Genomic DNA, 23,422 nt, shown 5'->3' on the forward strand with positions numbered 1-23,422 from the left:
CAATATCCTGTGCAGAAAGTGAACAATAGTGTGAATAAATATAGCTAAACACAGTATAAATCAAGTGTTAAGTGGTAGATAGGTCTATAAATATAAAGTTGAAACCTGCAGCTCTGCTTTCAAACACTCAATTCTTTCTCTATACAATAAGTGGTAATCTCTTAGTTTGTCATGAACCTCCCTGTGTGTCTCTGAACTGCCTTAACCATGTGACAATTACAAGGAATCCAGTTATTGTGGAGAGCAGGAAATAATTCAATTTCAAAGCCTTCAGAGGTTGTAAATGTGACATGAACAATATGGGCAACTGCAATTAAGAAATGTTTTCATGTTAGACTATCAGTCCAAGTGTGTCATTGTAACTTGTCCCACAATGATACTGAAACTGCATCGCCATCCGTGACAGCAGGAATGTACTATTCTGTTTCACACGATTTTCATCATGACAGATGTATGAATTATTTAATTAGCTTTGGAGGCACATCTCAGCCATCAAGTATTAATTTTTGCAACTGTTCGATGAGTCAATAAATATACCCCACCAGTTTGTCTTACTATCAGTTTTTATCACTCCCTTAATTGAAGCTTTTCTTCTTCAATCCTCTTACCTTCACATCACATCTTTCATTGTTGCACTAAATACCAAGTTTCAAAGCTAAGATACAGCACATCCAAGGAAACTGTGTGTGTGTGTGTGTGTGTGTGTGTGTGTGTGTGTGTGTGTGTGTGTGTGTGTGTCGGGGAGGGGGGGGGGGGGGGTGCCGATAAATATAATATTAACCTTTCAGAGTTGTTATTATTTTCTCCTGAGAAATAAATTTTGCCTAAGGGAAACAAGTGCTCACAAAATTAATACTAAAATTCAACGCTGTCCTTCCAGGCACACACTTCCATTTCTTCTGGCTGTGTAGTGTCAATTTAATGCAAACTTAATGTCACAATTGAGATTATAAGTAGAAAAATAGTAGCCCACATTTCAAATAGTGGGAATTAGTTTCCACAAATGCATACAATAAAGTTAATAAGCATAGCTACTGCCAAATGCATTACCTGTTTTAAGGTTACAGGTATTGTCATAACAACTGACATTTGAAACAGATAAAAACTACAACAGCTCTAAAACATTGCACCTGAGAAATAGTAAGTACCCATGAAAAGTTATGAACATACCTCTATATTTGGTGATCATCTGCATCCATGATGCTGGGTTAACTTTCATGAGTGCATATGGTATAAAAATCACATGCATGCCATTGAGAACACTTGTGAGAACACTGTGCCACAGTCCAACTTCTCGTTTGAAGTCGAGGACACACACCATGTTTTCACCTTCAGTGTAACTGCAGGCCATTGTGAGTGTACGGCAGTGAGCCAGCATAGCTGTTCGGGTAACGGTGACACCCATGACTGAACCATCTTTGTCTGTTGTGTACTGAAACAGAGCATTCATTAGATAAAAACAAAATATGAAACCAATCTACAAATCTTGACCTGACAAATTTCATGGGATGATATGGTACTTGAGCATACTTCAGAGTAATCAAACTGCATTAATAAATGAAAAATTCCCACAAGTAACAAACAGTGAGAAATAACATTAAAAAATGAATCTAAATGAAAATGCAAGGAAAATAAATGTTAATAGATGAAACAAAAATGTCGCTTCAATTACAATTTTGTAGGACAAAACTAACTAACAGCTTACAAACTCTAAACAATACCACAAGAATAAGCTGTCTGGAACCAGTATAACATAAGCAATAAAAATAAGTCAACTGCTTTTTGTTATTTCTGCGTCTTTGGATGCCAATGCAGTTGTGCTAAATGCCCTTCAGAAAGATGACATAACCTCTATGGGCTCGTTACATTTATTTGTTCAACAAGGAATATATTCACGAAAGCTTTCATGCTCTTATTACATTACTTTATCATCATCATCATCATCATCATCATCATCATGATTTGAGTACTTACATTTTGTTATTGGCATATGACAATATTTCCTGTTCATCCAAGGAAATGATGCTATGTAAAAATTTCAAAAAAATATAAACACAAAACGCGTACACAAACACACAGACAGACTGACTCTGAAAAATTTAAATGAAAACATCTACAGACTGAAGTCACTGTATGGCTGTTTCTTCCCCATGGTGAGCTGTTGCCAGTCCACTTGGTAGCTGCCAACACACACCTTCCACCACAAATGTTTGATCTGAATTTTCTTTAGAATTGTGCAAATGTATGATCCAAATTTTGTTCAGAACTATGTGGAATTCATTATGGTTACCCTCCTAACTTTAACATTAATTTTCAGACCATGTATTTTCTTTTGTAGGTTGTGAAAAAACCTATTAAATCCATGAGAAAGAATCATAATGAATCTAGCAAAATCTACAATTGTCCCAAGATGTGTCTTGATTCTGTTTTAATTCAACCAATTATGAAAATGGCAGTGAAAAATACACTTTAAGATATTTGGTGTTGCATTACATTCTGCAATTCATTATTACACAACAAAATAAGTGTTCTGAATATTGTAGCCACATTTTGTAACAAAACATTTCAAGATTTATCTCTAAACAAATCCCGTGTTTACGAGACAATAATCTAAATATCTGATACTAAGGTGACATTATTCAGCGATTACCTCTATATATGCAGGCGTGTCATCTGTCAGTCTTGGAGGGGGAAGCCAGTCTTTTGGTGTCTTTGCTAAGTGTTCAGTAACAAACCACTGCAGTTTGGGCCAACCTTTAAATGCCACTACTTCACCAGTGGCAGTTTTTGGCAGACCTTTTAGGCATGCTTCGGACGTCAATGCAACCTGAATGCCACAGCTGCCTAGCAGGAATCCTATCTGTTGCGATCCCGCATCCTGCATATACACATTAGAGTTAGCAAATCTGGTGAGAATAATCAGTTCAAAATACCAACACCTACGTGAAAAGTAAAACTTAAATGTCCTTTGTATCACACACAGTGAGCGCAAATGTAAAAAGTTGACTTGAAACCACAAATAACAACAAGTTTAACAGATCAAAAAAACATTATGGAAAAAATAGATTGATACTTACCACACAGAAGAGATAGTGAGTCACAGAGGGGCAAAACAAAAATACATATATTTAGGCTTTCAAATGCCTACACACACACACACACACACACACACACACACACACACACACACACACACACACACCATTATCTCTGGCCACTTTCTCCTCTATATCGTGAGTAGTGATCTATCCTTTTGACACTACTGTTGTCATTCCATCCTGGAATTTCCATTGTTCAACATGATAAGAAGTGTTAGAAAATAAGCTACTACCTATGACATCCACAGCATTCCCATTTAATGTTCTTTTTCTTCAGTTTAGAAGATACAATTGAACAGAATAATAACTGCTGCAAAATCTATTAAAACACATTACTTGTTACATCTGTAAGACACATTATATTAGAATTTAGTTTTTGGGGGAAAAAACTGGATGGATAAAAAAAACTTACCCGTCTTGTCAGAGGAACTTCAATTGGAACTGGCACAATTCCAGCTTGCAAGCACCCATAAAAGGCACAAATGAAATTTATAGGATCATTATTTGGGTAAACAAGGGCAATTCTGTCACCAGGCTTCAGACAAGTATCGCCGCCTTTGCTAAAGGCCTTGTTAAGCAAAGTGTAAGCAATTTTCTGTGATCTACTGAGAAGCTTTCCTGTAATAAGAATGTACCAGTTAGTACTCATTAAGAAACTAAAATTAAAAATATATTTGATTCTACTAACAACAGTCTTCAGAATTTTTTAAATAGTATCAGAAGTAGCCAAACAGAATGAAACGAACCATAAGTCAGAGTGATGGTCAGCTTTCCATTGGGGTCTAGAACTGTTGCTACAGGAGCTTTGTATGATGCAGAGCCATACCTTTGAATGGCAGCCTCCAGATTTCTTGGTAATCCAGATGGTACCTATAAAACAATTGTATTTTTATCTAAAATGTCTTAATATTTATATTAAAAACTGTAGCCTTATCATCTATGAGAGACACTGAGAAGCTCTGAAAATAAATGGTTCTAATCTACTGTTGCACTTTCAGGAACGAGAAGCAACAGCAGCATCTAATTTAATCCACTGCTGCAACTTTCCATACTGTGTAACTATTGGAAGTGGTGAAAGAGTGCCCATTGTAATGCTCCATATTGCTACAGGATCCAGGGACTCAAAATAGGGAAAGTTACATTCGATTAGCTCTTTTTAAAATTTCGAACTGTGTTATAGTATGAATTGGTGCCTCAAGTGTTAGTATTTGAATTTTGGGGATTCTCCATCTATAGCAATGACCTTTTGTTGCTTCAGTGAATTTAAACACAATAAATTTTCTTGGCAATGAAAGGCAGTACAAACACATCGCAAAAAGTTCTCCCAAAATGTGGTATTGTGTGTTCGGAGAATACTGTTCCACAAAATAATAAATTTAGAGTATTCTTGGGATTGAACACACAGCCGTTTCTCATTATCTTACACCAGAGAACCCATTATCAGGAAGAATGTAATACTGTATGTAGTTATCAGACTACCTAACTTAAGTACCAAGTGTTCAAGACAGTATTTGGAGGACTGCCAACAAATTTAATTTCAGAGGGCTGAAATCAGTATTCACCATAACTTGTGACGAAATGTCTGGGATAAACTGTAGCAATATCCATCTGACCTAGCGATGAAATGGCAAGCAAAAATTTTTACCTTCTGTGATTATTCACATCCAAAAAAAGTTAATAAAAAATGCAAGTAAAAGAATACAGGCAAGCTTTTCTTCACTGTAAAAGGTCATATCACAAAATTATGCTTGATAAAGGTATATCACTAATCCCAGGCAAGTTGTAGTGTGTCTTCCCACATTTCTCAAAAGAATCCAGGAGAAGTGGACAGTAATTACCATTCCTCAGTCCTTGTTCCCTGCAAACGTTCCCACAAGTTCTACTTCCCCACCAAAAACTGAATAAAAGCATTTATTGAGAACCATTACTGAATAACCTTCCTAATGTTGACTACTATGGTGGCTGCACTAAGCAGTTTCAAGAATACAATGGTTTATTCATCGACGAGCAGAAACCTCTAAGGAGACATGGAGGTAAAATTTTGAAAAAGTGTGAAGTGCTATTACTATCTCATTTTTTTAGTTTGATTCATCAGTATTGTTACAATAGTCTACAAACTAATGCAATAATATTACACAGTAGTTTGGGAAAAGATATATCTCTATTAAATTAGTAAGTACTTTAGTGTGGAAATTCTAACCACAAGTTGCTCTCCAATTGCAGAAGTCATCGAACTGCCTTCTGGTTTGGGCGCATTTGGATCTTTAGGATTTGCTGCAATTTCTAGTTCTATATCATCATCTTCATAGAACTCTGGAAGAGGTCGACGCTTTGGCCTCTTGAGTGTATTGAGGAGTTGCTGGATCTTTGCAGACACTTTCCATCTCCCAGTACCTGAGAAAACCCAACGCATATAATAACTGACAACAATTACTAGGCTAATGAAACATGAAAATTCACATTGAGCACTACATCACTGGAAACATGCCTAACTAATTAAAAAATAACCTCATAGAGAGTAGGTCTTCCCCTTGACTAAAACCACAGTCTTCACTTACGACAATTTAAAATGGATTAGTATATGTGAAATTTTCTCCGTGTCATTTAACGTGCAGCAGACAGATCTTTACTCACTGTATGTCCAAAGCTATACTGGAACCAAATAGCTATGTACAGCACAACCCAGTGAAAGCAATACAACTGAAATACTATCTAGCAAGATGGGTAAGGTTACCACGTCAGTGCTATGCATCATGAAGCATGACCATTGCAGTGGCAGCAACAAACCTGGCTCTGTCTTCATTATTTACGTAGAGGAGCTGAATATGAACAGTTAAATGCACTTTGTATCACCTACAATATTATTTTATGTGTAGTAACACTCCTGAAAAAAGAAATCGTCTATATTTCAAAGAGAAATGAAACACACTTCAATTATGTTGGTGAATTTGTTCAGAAACTGAAGCTCACCTATTTTGATGTGAATATGGGAAATTAACAAAACAGAACAGTGTTGATACTATCCATAATGACATTTCACAAGCAATGTTACTTCATTGCTGGTATTTTCCTGTATTTCCTACCTTGTTAATTAAAAAACAATTCTCATTGTACAGAAATTGATTGTTGTTTATGATTTAATTAGTAATTTGGTTGTGACATTTGATAGTGTTTCTGTTACTCCTACCATGAGCATGATCAAAACTGTGTCAGTTATATGACAACACATACTAAAGGAAATAATGAAAAATCCGACACCAACAGAATACTTCTTGAAGCTATGATGGCAAAGTTGAAAAGGTCTTGGGCTGGCAGTGAAGCAACTTTTTTTTGCGTCAAAAATATACTTACATTTTGAATTGGTGCCAATTTAGATGAATTCACTTTCTTTCCACATTTTTCCAGTGAGATGATTTCATCCCTGAAGTGTAATTTCTTGTCTGCAAAATATATACCTTTGACTGTGAGAAAACACTATTCACTGAGCTCCAAATGTTTACCAGCCATAAATTTCTACAGATGTGGGACTAGGAAGAAGCTACACGGTGTGAAACATGGTGAATGGAGGTTTCAGTAATTTGTGCTGAAAATCTGCTGGTTTTCCATTTTCTTTCCACTCCAAACCTGACCTCACCCCAAGCATTTTTTATCCAATTGTCTCAGAAGACTTACATAGAATTCTCCAAAAGGATACCTCTGCTTCACGAAATGCACTGGACATAACTCTTCTAGGAAATAAAAGCAACTTTTCCACTGCTGGTGGAGTACATGGCAATTGGCTTCCACCCAGTGCTCTGTTTCTGGTGGAATGTGACATCTCACAGCTCATCCACAGTGACACAGAAAAACATAAATCAGGAGAATTCTTTTTAAAACAGTCAACACATCTGTGTTTGTTTTTGGTTGGAGTTAAAACAATATAGCATCTTCCACATTCTTTTACTGTAGTTAATTATTATGTAAAATGTACCAGCACTTTCTTCTGATACATCTGTATCATGATCCTTTCTAGATAACTTTAACTGCCAACTATTATTGCATATTTTCTTGGAAATTTCATCTGTGCCTGGAGTTTTTGGATTATCCACAACGTAAATAACCTTCAAGAGAAGTACAGCTATATTTGAACTGTGGATCATAATTGTCAAAAATGAATGAGTGTACTATTTAGCAACTTTCCATGAATTTCTGTTGGCAATAAACATTATTTTTTCAATGTGCAAATCTTAAAAGAGCTGGCAAAGCCATTGCTATACACAGACGTGGAACTCTAATCACTTCTGATTTTATAGGATAGTATTACAACCTAATGTGTCAACCATAACTGTTCAGAAAAGATTTTGTATTAAAAAAATGGCTCAAATGGCTCTGAGCGCTATTGGGACTTAACTTCTGAGGTCATCAGTCCCCTAGAACTACTTAAACCTAACTAACCTAAGGACATCACACACATCCATGCATGAGGCAGGATTCGAACCTGCGACCGTAGCGGTCACGCGGTTCCAGACTGTAGCGCCTAGAACCGCTCAGCCACTCCGGCCGGCTTTTGTATCAAACTGTGGAACATTTAGCTATCTGGAAGTGGTGATCGGTGAAAGAGATGGACTTTGTGATGTACAACTGAAACCAACAAATTACATTTCCTGAATGAAGGTGTGAAGTGTGCTATTTTTTGATCTCTTTAAAACTGACTTTTAACTGTTACTGAGTTTTGTCTTTGTGGAGATTACAACTGAAATAGTGAGGAACCAGTTGGAAATGGTGTATTTATTGTTAGTAGTGTACATTATTCAGTTCAGTGATCAGATTTTGGAATCTTACTGAATGTGGTTATTAGTTTTGGAATAGTGGTGATTTAACCTTGTCTCGCAGTTAAAAGTGAGACTGGTAACCCATACTAAGACAGTTTTCTGTAGTGCAGTAGTGAAGGGAATTATTGTGGGAGTGCCATAAATGATTCCTAGTAAAGCAACATAGGTGTAGATTGTACATGCTGTCTTATACACTGTACATAAATAAGATTTTGGTATTTTAGCTGCATATGTGAATGAGTCTTCGTGATATCAGGAGGTGCCAAGAAGGAGACAAAGGAACAATAACGTCCTCATGATGGAGCTAAACTGTTGTATATTCCAAGACAAAAAATTGATCAATCACAAAGGAATTATCTGAATGGAATGGAAATCGATAGATGTGACGTAAAAGTACAGACAAACAAATGATCACAATTTCAGTAAAATTGGACGATTTATTCAAGAGAAAAAGTTTCACAAATTGAGCAAGTCAGCAATGCATTGTTCCACCTCTGGTCCTTATGCAAGCAGTTATTCACATTGACATTGAGTGATAAAAGTTGTTGGATGACCTTCTAAGGGATATTGTGTAAAATCCTGTCCATTAGCTCATCAAAATTCCATGCAGACTGGAGAGCCCTGACCATAATGCTCCAAATGTCCTCAATTGGGGAGAGATTGGGCAATTTTGCTGGCCAAGATAGGGTTTGGCAAGTACAAAAACGAGCAGTAGAAACACACACCATGTGTGGGTGGGCATTATGTTGCTGAAACGTAAGCCTAGGATTGCTTGCCATGAAGGGCAACAAAATGAGGTGTAGAGTATTATGATATACCACTGTTCTGTAAGGGTACTGTGGATAACTATCACAGAGGTCCTGTTATGAAAAGAAGTGACACCCAGCCCATCATTCCTGGCTGTCTGGCAGTGTGGCAAATCACAGTCAGGTTGGTATCCACCATTGTCTGGGGTGATTCCTTACATGTCTTCGCTGGTCATTGAGGTTCTGTTCAGAGGGGGACTCATCACTTAAGACAATTCTACTCCAGTCTATGAGATTCCAGACCGATGATATGTCTGGAGATGTGCCAGACTGCAGTGGGATAACAACCTGACTGTTGTCCACCATATGGCCTGACAACCAGGAGTGTTGGTCTGGGGTACCATTTCTCTTTATAGCAGGACCCCTATGGTTGCAGCACATATTTTAAGCCTCGTTCTGTTGCTCTTCATGGCAAACCATCCTGGATTTACATTTCAGCAACACAATGCCCTCCTGCACAAGCCAAGAGTTTCTACTGCTCGTCTCCGTGCTTGCCGATGCCTCCCTTGCCAGCAATGTCGCCAGCTCTCTCTCTCTCTCTCTCTCTCACTCTCTCTATATCTCTCTCTCTCTCTCTCTCTCTCTCTCTCTCTCTGAGCTCTCTCTGATTAAGAACATTTGGAGAACTATGGGCACGGCCCTCCAACCAGATCAGGAAAAATTTAGTACACCAAATATACAGAATTTGGCACAATATCCCCCAGTTGGACATCAAACAGCTCTATTAATCAGTGCCAAGTTGAATAACTGCATTACTGAGTTGTTAAATCTGTGGCGCTCTTTCTCTGGAATAAATCATCTAATTTTTCTGAAACTGTAATCTTTGTTTGCCCGTATGTGTACATCAAATCTACTGATTTCCATCACATTTAGATGACTTTCTGTTGTGCATCCTTTTTTTGTTCTGGAGTATAACTGCACCATTATGATTAAACTCTTAAGAAGCAGTAATTTTAATGGCATATGACACAAATCTTCTAATCAGATGGTGAATATTCTGTGATACTGTCCTAGAGCCAAGTCATGATAGCTCTATTACTTCCCTCCCCCATAAGGTATTTTAGATGGTAAATCTGTGCCTTTAATTGGGCTGTTAGCAGAAGTTTCAGTTTTCCACACACAGCCATTTTAGATGCTAAATCTGTGCCCTTAATTGGCCTGTTACCAGAAATGTCAGTTTTCCAAACACAGCCAACAATCACCTTCCAGTAATTCCGAAATTCATTTAAATCTGCCGATTTGAAACATCTCATCAACTGACTGAATCTGAAACACAGTTACTTAGAGTGACAATTCTTCAATTTCTTCTTTGCAACATACAGCTTAACAGTTTTTTTTTTTTTTAATGAAGTATATGAATTAGTTTTCACCTCATAAAAAGTTGTTACATACCCATATTGTCATCTGATGTTGAAGACTGCCTCGACTGGTTATACCGATTGACTCTGTCAGCAGCTGTTAGACGACGAGACTGTGCTGTGTTGTGGGTAACATCAGGTGGCTGGGAATCTGAAAGCAAGAAATGTGATGGTAAAATAAAAGTCAGCTTACAAAGAAGACAAACAAACAAATCAAGAAAAATTCAAACTTGAAATTTTCATTATCAAAAAATAAAGGAATATGAGGAAAAAGAAAGAAATCAAGAAATATTACAATAACGTTCTCCAGAACATTAGGGAAGTTTTTCCTATCTAATGCTAAATGTTAAAAGTGTTAGCAACACTAACAGTAACATCTTTTTAGGAGTTGACTGCTATAACAGAGCATGTCTGCTGTAATACCAAGAATATAACTGACTGATTGCATGGGTACATGGGCAAACATTCAAAATCATGGAAATTCTACGTTATGGCAGCACTGCAAACTTTATTTTCATGAAGTTCTTATTTTAAGCACAAAGCTACAATGGATTCTCTTCCTGAAACACTCTACATTGCTCCATTTCCAAACGCACTATCTTTGTTCATTCAGCCCTTATCTAAGTAACACACAAACTGACTTGAAAGAAAAAAATTAAATGCACAAAAATGCCATTATTTGCTTCAGAATATAAATGAGACATTGAATTTATTCATACAGGGTATGACCAACAAGCAACAAGACTAATTTCTCCAATGCAGTGGGAAGGCATGAGGTGCTCTCTATATCGGTGGGCTGGGTAGTGGATGGATGTTATATGAACTAAAGAGAGACAAGTCAGAAGGAAGACAGGAAGATCTCAAACAGAAAACACCCACTGCATGCCTGACACTTCCGAAATTATGAAAATATGGACAAAGTGTAAGAACTTATGAACTAAGGTCGTCAGTTAGGTTTTGATACCAGAGAAGTTTAACTAGCTAAAATCAACTGTGCATTCAATTGAGAGTGACAGCTTGCAAAATGCAGAATGTATGAGTAAAGTTGGTGCTGAATATTCTCTCATAATCAGAAGGAACAGCACACAATGATTTGTCATGAATTGCTGGGATTACTGAAGGCTAACCAAATCTTTTGAACAGAATGATATCCACAGACAACACTTGGATTAGAGTATCACTCAAATAACATTCCAAAGAGCTGAGCGGCATGCAAGCACTTCTCCTGAACTAAATTATGCCCACATGAGTAAATCAAAGGTGAAATTAATAATTATCATCTATACTATGGAAAAGGTATGCCCCGAAAGCAGTTTGTGACTCTGGACGAACAGTGAATGGTAAATTTGAGATAGAAGTAATTGACTAACTGAGAATCAGGTTTGTATCTGAATGGAGACTTTTGTTTGATTGTCTTTGTTTTAGGGTCCAAAAACAAAGAGTGTCATATGCACCCATGTCAGAACTGTAGAACATGAAGATAAAGAAAGGAGTTAAAAATGACTACACGTTAAGCCCAATCAACAAAAGGAAAGATAGGTGAAAATGGGGATGTGGAGAAAGGTCTATAAAATACGCCATAGAGAAATGGAGGTCCTGAACTAACAATTAAATGTCCTTCGCCATGTTCCTACAACAGATAAAACATAAAATGCTGTCAACAGGCTGCACGTCATTCACTAAAACGGCCGATAGCTCAGACGGAAAACGCAAACTGTCAAAGGTTCAGGACAATGAGCACAAAGTGGTGGGGGAGCACCACTTGACAAATGGTGATGGCTAAAAGGACGGTGCCCAATATTTAACTTAGATAAAATGACCTCCTCATGGCGAGAGACCCGAGAGGAGGTCGCCGAAGCTGAGGGGAGAGGCTTAATTCCCCAGAGCTTGTTCCCATTAAGGGAGGACCAGTGGTGATGCCAAAGTGACACCACCTGCGGATACATGACACCACAGAGGTCATCGGAAGGTATGGAAGAACTAGCAGGACAAGGTACAAGGACTGCAGCGACAGCAGCAGCGTCAGCAGCCTCGTTTCCTGTCAGACCTATACGACCAGGAACCCACATAAACATCACAGTGGCTCCATCAAGAGTGAGCAAGTGACATCTTTCAGGGACCCTTTGCGCTAAGGAATGGATGGTGTACAGCACACACAAGCTTTGAAGAGCACTGAGAGAGTCTGAACAGATGACCCAATTGAAAAGCCTGTATCAATGGATGTACTGCATGGGCTGATATAGGGCAAAGAGCTCTGCTGTTAATACTGAGCATTTTTAATGGAATCTGATGCTGAAAAACACCAGTACCAATGATGAAGGCACATCCAAGTCAGTCCAAGAGCCATCAGCGTACACAAAGGTACTATCGCGAAGTTCCGTGCGAAGGTCATGAAACTTTCGGTGATAGAAGGAGGCTGGAGTAGTGTCCTTGGAAAGTGAATGAAGGCCAAGGTGAACACAGGCTACCACATGAAGCCAAGATGACGGCAAGTTCACATCCATTGGAAACGTGGTAGGCAGCATGAAGTTAAGTTGCTGGAGCAAGAGCCGAAAGCGAACTCCAGGAAGTAACAGAGAAGAGGGACATGCCCCATACTGGCGAGCAAAGGAGTTATCAAAGGAGGAGGCATAAGATGGGTGCCCAGGCATGGCAGATGAACGGCATGCGTATCTGCTGAGGAGAAAGTCATGGCGGTATGACAGCAGTAGGTTGGCAGTTTCTGCATATAGAGTCTCAACCAGGCTAATGTAAAAGACACCAGTGGCCACACATATGCCACTATCGTGGATACTATTGCGAGGTGTAAGAGGGATGGACATGCAGTTGCATAAACGAAACACCCATAATCTAGTTTCGAACGGACATGGGTGCTGGTCCTCAGGATGTACCATTAAGAATACACAGGACACTGAGGGACTGCATAAAGTGGGGAGCCAGGTAAGACATGGGAGGGCTAAGAAATTTTCCTATTCAACATGAGCCCCGGGAATTTTGTAGTTTCAATGAACAGAAGAGCAACAGGCCCAAGATGTAAAGACAGTGGAAGACACCAATAGTGCTGCCAGAGATTGATACAGTTTTGTCAGTGTAAAAACAAAAGCCATTGTTGATGCTCCATTAGTAAAGATGATCGAGACATCACCGAAGACACCACTTCAGGAGATAAGTCCATGGAGAACTGCAAAAGATCGCAAAATTGTCAACAAAAAGGGAGCCGGAGATGTCCAGTGGAAGAGAGGTTTAATGGCAATAGCAAAGAGGATGACACTCAGGACAGAGCCCTGAGGCACATCGTTTTCCTGGATAAAGGTGTCTGACAAGGCAGAACCCACACATACCTTGAAAATTTGGTCTTTTAAAAATTTGTGAAGGTATCAGGGCATGCGGCCATGGAAGCCCCAAATGTAGATAGTACGGAGGATACCAGTCCTCCAGCAGGTGTCTTAAGCTTTCTCTAAATTGAAAAACATGGATGTAGTCTGGTATTTCTGCAGAAAACCACGCATAACACTGGTCGGCAAAGTGACGAGATGGTCAACTGCAGAACGGCGCACTCTAAATCCACACTGTGCAGGGGTTAGTAAATTTTGAGACTAAAGCCACCATACCAGCTAGGCATGAATCATATGTTCAATCACCTAGCAAACAGCTGCTGAGAGAAAAGGGGCAGTAACTAGAAGGAAGCTGTTTATCTTTACGAGCCTTAGTTATAGGTATGACAGTGACTTCACATCAGCGTCTGGGAAACATACCCTCTGTCCAGATGCAGTTGTACTTATGTAGCAGAAAATGCATGCCCACAACAGAATGGTTCTGCAACATGTGAATGTGAACACTGTCTGGCCCTGTGACAGAGGATCGGAATGAAGAAAAAGCATGACCTAGCTCCCTGATAGTAAAGGCAGCGTTGTAGCACTCATGATTCTGAGAAGAGAAGGATATCACCCGAGGCTTTTCCATTCGTCTCCTGGAGGAAGACATGGTGATAGTGGGAGGAGCTCGAAATCTTCACAAAATACCAGCCCAAGTAGTTGGAGATAGCAAATAGGGTCCACTACGATATTGTCTACTACTGTCAGGCCGGAAATTGGGGAATGGACCTTAGTCCCAGAGAGCCGTCGGAGGTTGGAAGAGGGAGGCGAACTGTTAAAAGAACTAATAAAGAAAATCCAGCAAGCTTTTTTGCTGTCCTGAAGAACACGAAGACACTGTGCTCGGAAATGTTTGTAACAAATGCAGTTTGCCATCATATGATGACAGTTAAAAATGCAGACAGCACATCTCTGCATGCAAATTACAAGTCTCAGTCCACCAAGGGACCAGCACACGGCGCAGTAATGAGGAAGGGCAACGAATGAAACATTCTGCAGCAGTAAGGATAATGTTTGTAAGATATTCAATCTGGACATTAAAAATGGGGAAATGTTGTTCGTCAAAGGTTGCCAGGAGCAAAGCCTCCAGTCGGCCTTAGAAAGCTGCCATTTGGGTGTGTTCTTCGGTGGTGTAGGAGTCAGCAAACAGATAGCACATGGGAAATGGCTACTCGAGTATATGCCAGAGAGAACGGACCACTCAAGATGATGGGCAAGCTGGGCAGTGCAGAAGGAGAGGTCCAAATGGGAATAGATGCGCATAGAGTCTGAAAAGAATGTGGGTGCTCCCATGTTAAGGCAGATGTGGTTAAGTTGACTGAGGTCAGCCGCGAGGACACCTCTGGGACAGGTTCTGCAAGACCCACAAAGGGGATGGTGCACATTTGAGACATGGAGCAGCAGAAAGGGATGAGAGAGTTGGCCAATAGGCTGGAGGAAGTCTGCCCTGGTGACATCGGAAGACAGGGGGATGTAAACGAGACATCGGGAAAAGGCTAAGTGAAGACTGCAACAGCTTGAAGACAGGTAGTCAAGGAGATGTATTGGGTATGAATGTCACCCCAGATGAACAGCATGAATCCCCTACGAGATGGAATGCCATCCTCAGGGGGAAGGTCCAAGCAGTTGTGAGGATGCAATTTTGTTTCTTGGAGGCAGAGAACAAGCAAACACTGCAATTTTAAGAGCAGCCATAAGTCCTCTTTGTTGGATCACAGGCCAAAATGAAGAGAATAGAAGCTTTTGAAGTGGGGTGCTACAGAAGAATGCTGAAAGTCAGAAAGGTAGACCATGTAACTAATGAGGAGGTTTGAACAGAACTGGGGAGAAAAGAAATTTGTGGCACAACCTGACTAGAAGAAAGGATCAGTTGCAAGGACACATTCTGAGACCTCAAAGGATCACTCATTTTGTACTGGAGGGAAGCTTTGGGGATAAAAATCGTAGAGGGAGACCAAGAGATGAGTACAGTAAACACACTCAGAAGGATGCAGGCTGTAGTAGTTACCCTGAGATGAAGAGGCTTTCACGGGATAGTGTAGCAAGGAGAGCTGCATCAAATCAGTCTGCGGATTGAAGACCACAACAACAACAACCCACAAATGCTGAAGTCCGGATCTTTGTGCTTTTTGTTATCACCAAGAATAAAGTAGACAAGTATAAAATGCAACAGCTTCCCAGGTAATGCCATACTGGGATCATATATGTGAAGAGAATGACTTAATTGGCAAACACACAGTGAGCACTATCATAACTGTAATAATCACACTAATGTTAGGAACTCCCTGACTGGTTCTCTATTAACATAATATGCAAACATCTAATATACAAACTTGCACGGAGCACTGCTTATGGACATTCTAGAACAGAGTTTGCACTTCACGTTCATTGGTGTTGTACCAATTTTGTTTCTTTAGAACTGAGTAACAGAATTTGTAGCAAACTATGACACAATTCTTTTAAAAAATGATTGAACACAATATTTCTGTCATATGAGAAGACAGTGCTGCTTGTTATACATTAAGAGGAAAGTTATTCACTCACTTACTTAACCTACAAGAAAACAGACTGGGACATTACTAAGACTTTAATTTTCATGCTGTATTAGTGTATGATCTTAAACTGACAGCTTATGTCATGACAGACAATCCCAACCACCTGCCACAAGGTTCATATCCCTGTTACAGACCCATGTGCAAAACCTGCCCAATCCACCCACCCAGCACTTCCTATTCCAATCCTGTGAGGTTTATCCTACCCCATCAGGGGGTAAGCCGCATGTGAAAGCAGCCGTGTCATTTAGCAGCTCTGCTGCAATCACTGCACAGGGTTTTATATTCATATGACTACAAAGCAGCTGTCGACCAGCATGAACGGCCGCAACCAAACTGTGGCCACAAGCAAAGTAGCCCATCCTGTGGCACAACATGCATCTGACCATAGCACACTTGATTTCAATGGCTGCTTCACTAACCAAGCCATCTGGATCCTTCCATCCACCACCAGCTATTCTGAACTGCGCATAAGGGAATTATCCATACAACACATTCTCCGCTCCTGTAATTTTCCCAGACTCAACCTATGGTAACATACTGTCTCCCCCCGCCCTCCCCCCCCCCCCCCCCCCCAACAGCTTTGACCTTTGACCCCTACTGTCCTATCATTCTCTCTTCACTCTCATCTCCCAAGCTGTTAATTTGCAGCCTTCTGCCAACACATCTGCCCATCATTCCATGCTCCTCTCCTTTTTCGTCCTCCCTCCCCCCCCCCCCCCCTGCCCCACAAACCTTGTGAAGCTGCACCTGTTGGCAGTCTAATCCCTGCACACTTCACCAGAAAGCATTCGTCTCTTTCTCCACCCTTACACTACTATCCCTACCCCTTCCCTGCCCCCTACAGTTTGCTGCTTACATCCCACGTGATTTCTGGTCTGAGATGCTGGAGTTAACGCACGTGTGTGGGTGAGGTGTGCTTGCTTTTGTGTGTGTGAAAAGCTTAATTGTGCATGTCTCCAACTTGGTGTGTCTTCTTTATGGTAAGTAGCGTCTGTCTGTTTCTAAATTGTTGATATTCGTACCTCGAGTTTCCATTGTTAGATTTAAGTTCCTTTGACAAATAGTTTTATTTCTATTGCAGCAAGGCCCTTTTTTTAAAGATTAACTGACTATGCACTCAATTTAGATAACATCTGTAAGAAACCCAGAAATATTAGTGTAAGATCCAAAGAAAAGATCCCTGCAGATCAGTGAAATTAAAATCCTAGTGGTTAAATTTTGAAAGATTCACAAAAAAGTGTCATAGTTTGATGTATCCCTAAAAAGGACTGAAGCTCACATGATACTACACACAGGATGCTGGTTAAAACCTGAAGCTGACAGTAATGGCACCTCCGGAGAAAATTTAAGCATATAATACTGAAAGGATAGGGAAGTGGGAAATGGAGGTGGCGTATTTGTCACAGTACACAAGAACCTCAAATTCACCAAGACAGAAACTTAAGTTGGATGTGAGGTTATTCTGGTAAGACTCAGTATCCTCAGTGGGCATAAAATTATAACAGGGCCCTTCTAATAACCACCAAACTCACTTCCTGATGTAACCAAAAACTTCTGAGAAAAACTCAGTTTGCTTGTACATATGTACCCTAAACATAATGTAATCATTTGAAGAGACAATCACCCAACAATCAGTTGGGGTAGTTATAATTTTGTTAATAATGGGTGTGACAAGAATCCTGTAAAACATTACTAAATGCCTTGACTGAAACAGTTAAAACTGAACTAAGTCCGAGAGCCAATGGAATTCTTATCATATTCTGTACCCAATTTGCAGCTGATTTAGCCCCTCTGTTGATTATAATCTCTTGCCAATCCCTCAAACAAAAAACTGCTCAGTAGCTGGAAGAAAGCACAGGTGAAATTGTCTACAAGAAGGGTAGCAGAAGTGATCCAAAACACTAGCATCCAATATTTCTAGCATCCAATTGTTGTAGAACATATTCTGGGCTCAAACACAATGAGGTATCTCAAACAGAATGAGTGCTTCCATGCCAACCAGCACGGATTCTGAAACCATCAATCATGTAAAACCCAACTCTCACTTTTCTTACTTGACATCCTAAAAGCCAAGGATCAAGGCTGTCAAGCAAATACAGTATTTCTTGATTTTCAAGAAACATTTTACAGAGTACCACAACTATGCTTATTGTCACCTATGGTTTCAAGCAAAATTTGTGACTGTTTGACAATTTCTTCATAGAGAAGACACAGCATGTTCTCTTGGATGGAGAGTCATCAACAGATGTGAAGAAACTTTGTGTGTTTCCCAGAGAAGTATTTGGGTCCCTTGCAATTCATGTTGTATATTAATAACCTTCCAGACAATATTAATAGCAACCTGACTCTTTTTTTGCTGATGATTTAGTTACCTGCAAGGAAGTACAGTCTGAATCAAGCTGTACACAACCTTCATAAGATTTCAAAGTGGTGCAAATACTGGCAACTTGCTTTAAATGTCCAGAAATGTAAAATTGTGCATTTCACAAAATGATGAAACATAGTATCATATGAATATAATATCAGTGAGTCACAGCTGGAGTCAGTACACTCATACAAATACCTGGGTGTACCACTTAGTAGGAACATGAAATGGAATAATCACTTATACTCAGTTGTGGGTAAAGCAAGTCACAGACTTTGATTCATTGGTAAAGTATTAGGGGAATGTAATCAGTCTACAAAGTAGATTTCTTACCTATCACTCATGTGATCCATCCTAAAGGCTCTTTAAGATAGATGGAAACTATCCCAAGAAAGTATACTAACAAAGTTTCTCTGTACATCTCTTAAGAAGGTAGGAGGCACTGTCTGTTCTTGGGAAATTAGAATTTCCCACAATATGATTTGTGATCCACAGGAACTCACTTCTACATTCACAAATACTGCAGACTTAATGTCTTGTTTTTATCACCTATACCAATGTCAATTACACATGAAAATGCAAGATTTTGGAAGTCTTTAAACATCTCTTTGTACCAAAAGACAAAAATGACATCTGTTCTTATGCCTAGTACTGTGGTGCTCAAAAGTAACAAAGCCCTTCTTCAATCGATGCAACTGTGCCAAATTTGTCAACTGCAGTGTCTCACAGGTCAAAGAAATTCTTAGTATGATGTTAAGACGCTCTCCACATATTGCACCAATGTTCTTTTATGGTGCTCAAGGTACAAGTCTCTCTTCATGAACAGTCTGTATTATCTGATTGTGATAAAGTCAAGCACACAGTGTACCCATGCACAGAAAATGTTTTCCAAAGCACCTGCCCATTGTCATCTCACGAGAAATACTTTTGGGGAGAAATATTTGAGGTGTGCAGTCTCGTGTAACATTTTTATTATTATGGATGAATCTACAATAGCTTCATAGATTATCATCAACAGTGTCATATAATTGCATACCATGAAACACTTCTGTGGAGATCTGTAACACTCATACCCACTGTTGCGGCGTAAAGTCAGTGCCAGCACACCAGTTGGGAATGACAGGGAAGAGAAGGCTATGAGAAGAGGTCAGCCAATCATACACTCACTGATCTCCCTCCAGGATGAGAAACTGACAGCAGCGGGAGCTATGTGAAGACAACATAAGTGCCATGCCCCACTACTGAGAGCCCACTTAGATAGCAGCTTCAACATTAGCCACTCTGTTAGCGACACACTGTAGCCTCTATCATTAGCAGTTCCTATGTAGCACAGGCTTGTGTTCATCTATTCAGAAGAAGAATGATTATTTTGTATGTCACCCTTTTCTGGCGACACATCTATAAAGTGAAGTATTGTATAGTTGTGTTATAATAAAACTCATTAATATGAGTTGTTTGATTGTTTATCTAGTGAACTGAGTATGCAGGATTCCTAGACACAACACCCAGCAACGTTACGGAGAAGTGAACTCCGCAACTTCTCTCCATCTTCTTGGCCAAATATTCCTGATGGACATATCTAGAACCTCTAGGATTCAAACTGGCTTATTCTGTGTCAAGTAGCACTTCAGTGGCACACACTACTGGCCTCAGTTGTACAGGCAGATTGCACCGCATGTGTGTATGTGTCTAAAAATGCATTGCCATGATATGAGTGCCAGTGCATCCTTGCAGCAGATACAGTGCATCACAAGAGAAACTGGTCATTTGCTATGCTCTTTTTTTATTGCTTATAAACACATGTACATACACATAATATAGTTATCATTTTTTACTGTGAAGAAGTCTCAGGAGTGAATTAATTCAACTGCCTCATTATCGTAAGGCTTCTGGAACATTATCTTTAGTTTCTAGGCACATGCCAGAAATTCAGAAGTCCTCTCGTATATCACGAAAATCTGCTTGCTCCACTCCAAGCTCACTGGAATATGACTGATAAGAACCACAGGTCTGACAACAACTGACAAAGACTAGCGAGAGCTAGTGGCAAGCATCTCTTTTCTTTTTTTTTTTAAAAAAAAAGGATAATCAGACAGTACAAATTCACTATTACCGGTAATATTACAAAATGTACTTACAGGGCCGCATGTTGTGCATGACATCAGTGATGTCAGCGACATCACGCTCATCCCAAACTGTGAGCCCAGGGCCACCATTAGGAAGGCGGGTGTGACGAGGCTGTTGCGAGCGTTCCCGCTGCTGTGGCGGCGTCTCGCGGGCAGAACCTGTGCTGCTGGTGTCCGACTGCAGTTGTGGCTGCCCCTGCGGGTGCTGGTGCCCATGCTGATGGGATCGTGGCACGACTGCGCGCTCTCGCTCTGGTGTGCTCTGCACGTCGCCACCACCTTCATTTACCACACTGTCTTCATCAGAGCTTGATGCTGTACCGACAAAAACTTATTAGCATCTTTTCACACTGCACATAGTGTAAGAATAAGTGAAACAATTTACAGTGATTCCCATTAATTGGGATGGACTATCATACGTATTGAAACTTGGCAGAAATGTAAAATACAAAAGAAAACATTCACAAAACACAAAAACTGATACAGGCAAGTAATTTATGATAAAAATTTTTAATCCACTGATTATCTGAATATCCATCAATCACAACATAAATTTAACAAACATATCAGTTAATTCATATTTGCTGGTATGTGATGATGACCCTGGGTATCAAATATTGACAGACATTGAAATAACTGACATTGTCATTGATGACCAAGAACCATGTGACAACAAGGATGAGCCTCAAAAAGAAAGAGACTATTGACAACTACCATGTTGAGAAAGGGCCATCCAATGAGGAAGACTTTTACTGCCTTCGTATGGCTATAAACGCATAAATAACTGTTCCATGGTTTCAAATAATCAATGCTCTATTTTATGTCTGACATGCAGAAAACTGATATGTTAAGTGGGGTACAGCACAACAGAGTTTGATTACCTCAAGCAATAATAACTGCTGGAGGTACAGCACAACACTTAACACGTCAGTTTTCTGCATGTCAGACATAAAATATGTGAAGCCATGGAACAGTCATTTATGTTTTTTTGTGTCGGTGGTGGTAGTGGTGGTGGTGGGGGTTCAAATACCTTGTCATTTATGAAAACATTTTGTACCAAAGTTTACAGAAATATGAAAACATAAAAACACTGATTTAAACACCAAACTGTACACTCATGTTTCATGTCAAAATTGACTACACAGGCATAGTTTGAAAAATATTCAAAATTACAGTTTGGACACACAGGTGGGATTCATCTTGGGAGATCAAGCTACATATTCAGTGTGCTGAATTATTTGCCACTGAAGTTAGTCATAAACAATAGCAGCCCTCTATGTAGACCACTACTGTTGTATACTATGAAATCATCCTCCTCTGCACAGCCCCAGGGACACACACAAGCATAAAGGATTTTATTTCTATGGGGCAAATCAAAGTCCTGTGAGCCACACAAAGACGATTCCTCAGACAGACAATGTTTCATCCTCAGCCAACTTGTTTACAGACATTTTATAGTTTGGAATGTGTTACAACATGGTTGTAAAGTTAAACACATCTGACAATACTTTGGAAGGCAAACCCAGTCTCATCCACTGAGAGGATCCAGTCTCAATGGCAGTTTGCTCACACTAAATGCTCATTAAAGTGAGTATTCTCATTGGTGTTTGCCTATGACAAGTGCCACTTCCATGAAACCCCCTGCCTGCAGTGATTAGTAGCTTTATCGTCAGCTTTATTATCCTGGAGACTGCAGACCTTATACAGAGACGTATGCATGGAAGGGTGGTCATATCCCTTCAAGCCTGTAAAACTAAATATCAATCATCATAACATAACAACAAAAAATCCAGAATGGAATAATGACAATATTATAAATAGGATAGATTGCTACTCACCATATAGTGGAGATGTTGAGTCACAGACAGGAATAGTGTAAGGATTGCTAAATAAATAAGCTTTTGGGCAAAAGGCCTTCTTCTGAATTAGACAACTTACACCCACACCTTCATGTGAACACAACTCACACACATGACCATTATATCTGGCTGCCGTAGTCAGACTGTGAGCATCAGCGCATGATGAGAGAAGCAATAATATGGGTGGTGGAGTAAGGAGGTGGCTGCAGCAGGGAGGAGGGGGGATTGCAGGGTAAGGATGGGGAACGGCAAACTGCTGCTTGTGGTAGCATACAGAGTGAAGTAGGGAGAGGGTAGTGCCAATTAGGTGCCTTCTATACCACCAATGCACCCAGTCTGTTTACTTCTCTCATTTTTTGCTCCCACTCCCTCCCCCACCCACTGTCTAACTCACTCCTGACTGCATCTAGCTGCCCCTACCCTCTCAAATCTCGTCCCTGTATGCTCCCACAAGCAGCACTCTACTGTCTCCCATACTTACCCTGCTATCCCTCCCCCTCAGACTCCTCCTCATCCCAACCAACCAGATTGCTTCTCCTATTATACCCTGACACTTGACTTGCAGTCTGGCTGCGGCAGTCGGAGACAGTGGTCATGTGTGTGACTCATGTTTGCGTGAATGTGTGGGTGTAAGTTGTCAAATTCAGAGGAAGACCTTTGGCCAAGAGCTGTTCAGCAATTTTTTTGTTGAACCTGCCTGCAACTCAACATCTCCACTACGTGGTGAATAGCAATCTGCCATCCTCATAATATTGTCATCATAACATGTTTTAGCTGTCGGTCACCCTTGACCAAGTCATCTGAATATTGTACCTGTGGTCTGAGAATGTTTTTACAATTCGTGGACAATCAGAGGATGAACATGTGGTCACTTGTGACCCTTATTTGAATACGATTTGCTTCCTTTCTGCTAATGACACTCCTCTGTTGGTCACTCAGTAAATGATACATCAATACCCCTCAACTGAGCTGACTGCTCCATTCATCTTTTCACACACTGGCACTTGGCAAGCATGTTCTTTTCAAAGGAACCATTTTACAATTTAGGAGAGCCATAGAAATCTAGATCT

General features: G+C 40.0%; 1 protein-coding gene across 1 annotated transcript in view; it reads right to left on the reverse strand.

Annotated features, from left to right (window-relative positions):
* Positions 1–23,422, reverse strand: part of LOC124593688 (disco-interacting protein 2 homolog C) — a 624,780-nt gene that overhangs the window by 81,905 nt on the left and 519,453 nt on the right. The window contains exons 5-11 of the mRNA XM_047131994.1: positions 20,506–20,808; positions 10,108–10,224; positions 5,299–5,492; positions 3,845–3,968; positions 3,511–3,716; positions 2,651–2,878; positions 1,171–1,432 (exon numbers count right to left, since the gene is read on the reverse strand). Of these exons, the coding sequence (XP_046987950.1) occupies positions 1,171–1,432; positions 2,651–2,878; positions 3,511–3,716; positions 3,845–3,968; positions 5,299–5,492; positions 10,108–10,224; positions 20,506–20,808 (1,434 nt within the window). The remainder of the gene's footprint in view (positions 1–1,170; positions 1,433–2,650; positions 2,879–3,510; positions 3,717–3,844; positions 3,969–5,298; positions 5,493–10,107; positions 10,225–20,505; positions 20,809–23,422) is intronic.

The sequence above is a fragment of the Schistocerca americana genome, chromosome 1 (genome assembly GCF_021461395.2).
Source record: "Schistocerca americana isolate TAMUIC-IGC-003095 chromosome 1, iqSchAmer2.1, whole genome shotgun sequence".
NCBI classification, from domain to species: Eukaryota; Metazoa; Arthropoda; class Insecta; order Orthoptera; family Acrididae; genus Schistocerca; species Schistocerca americana.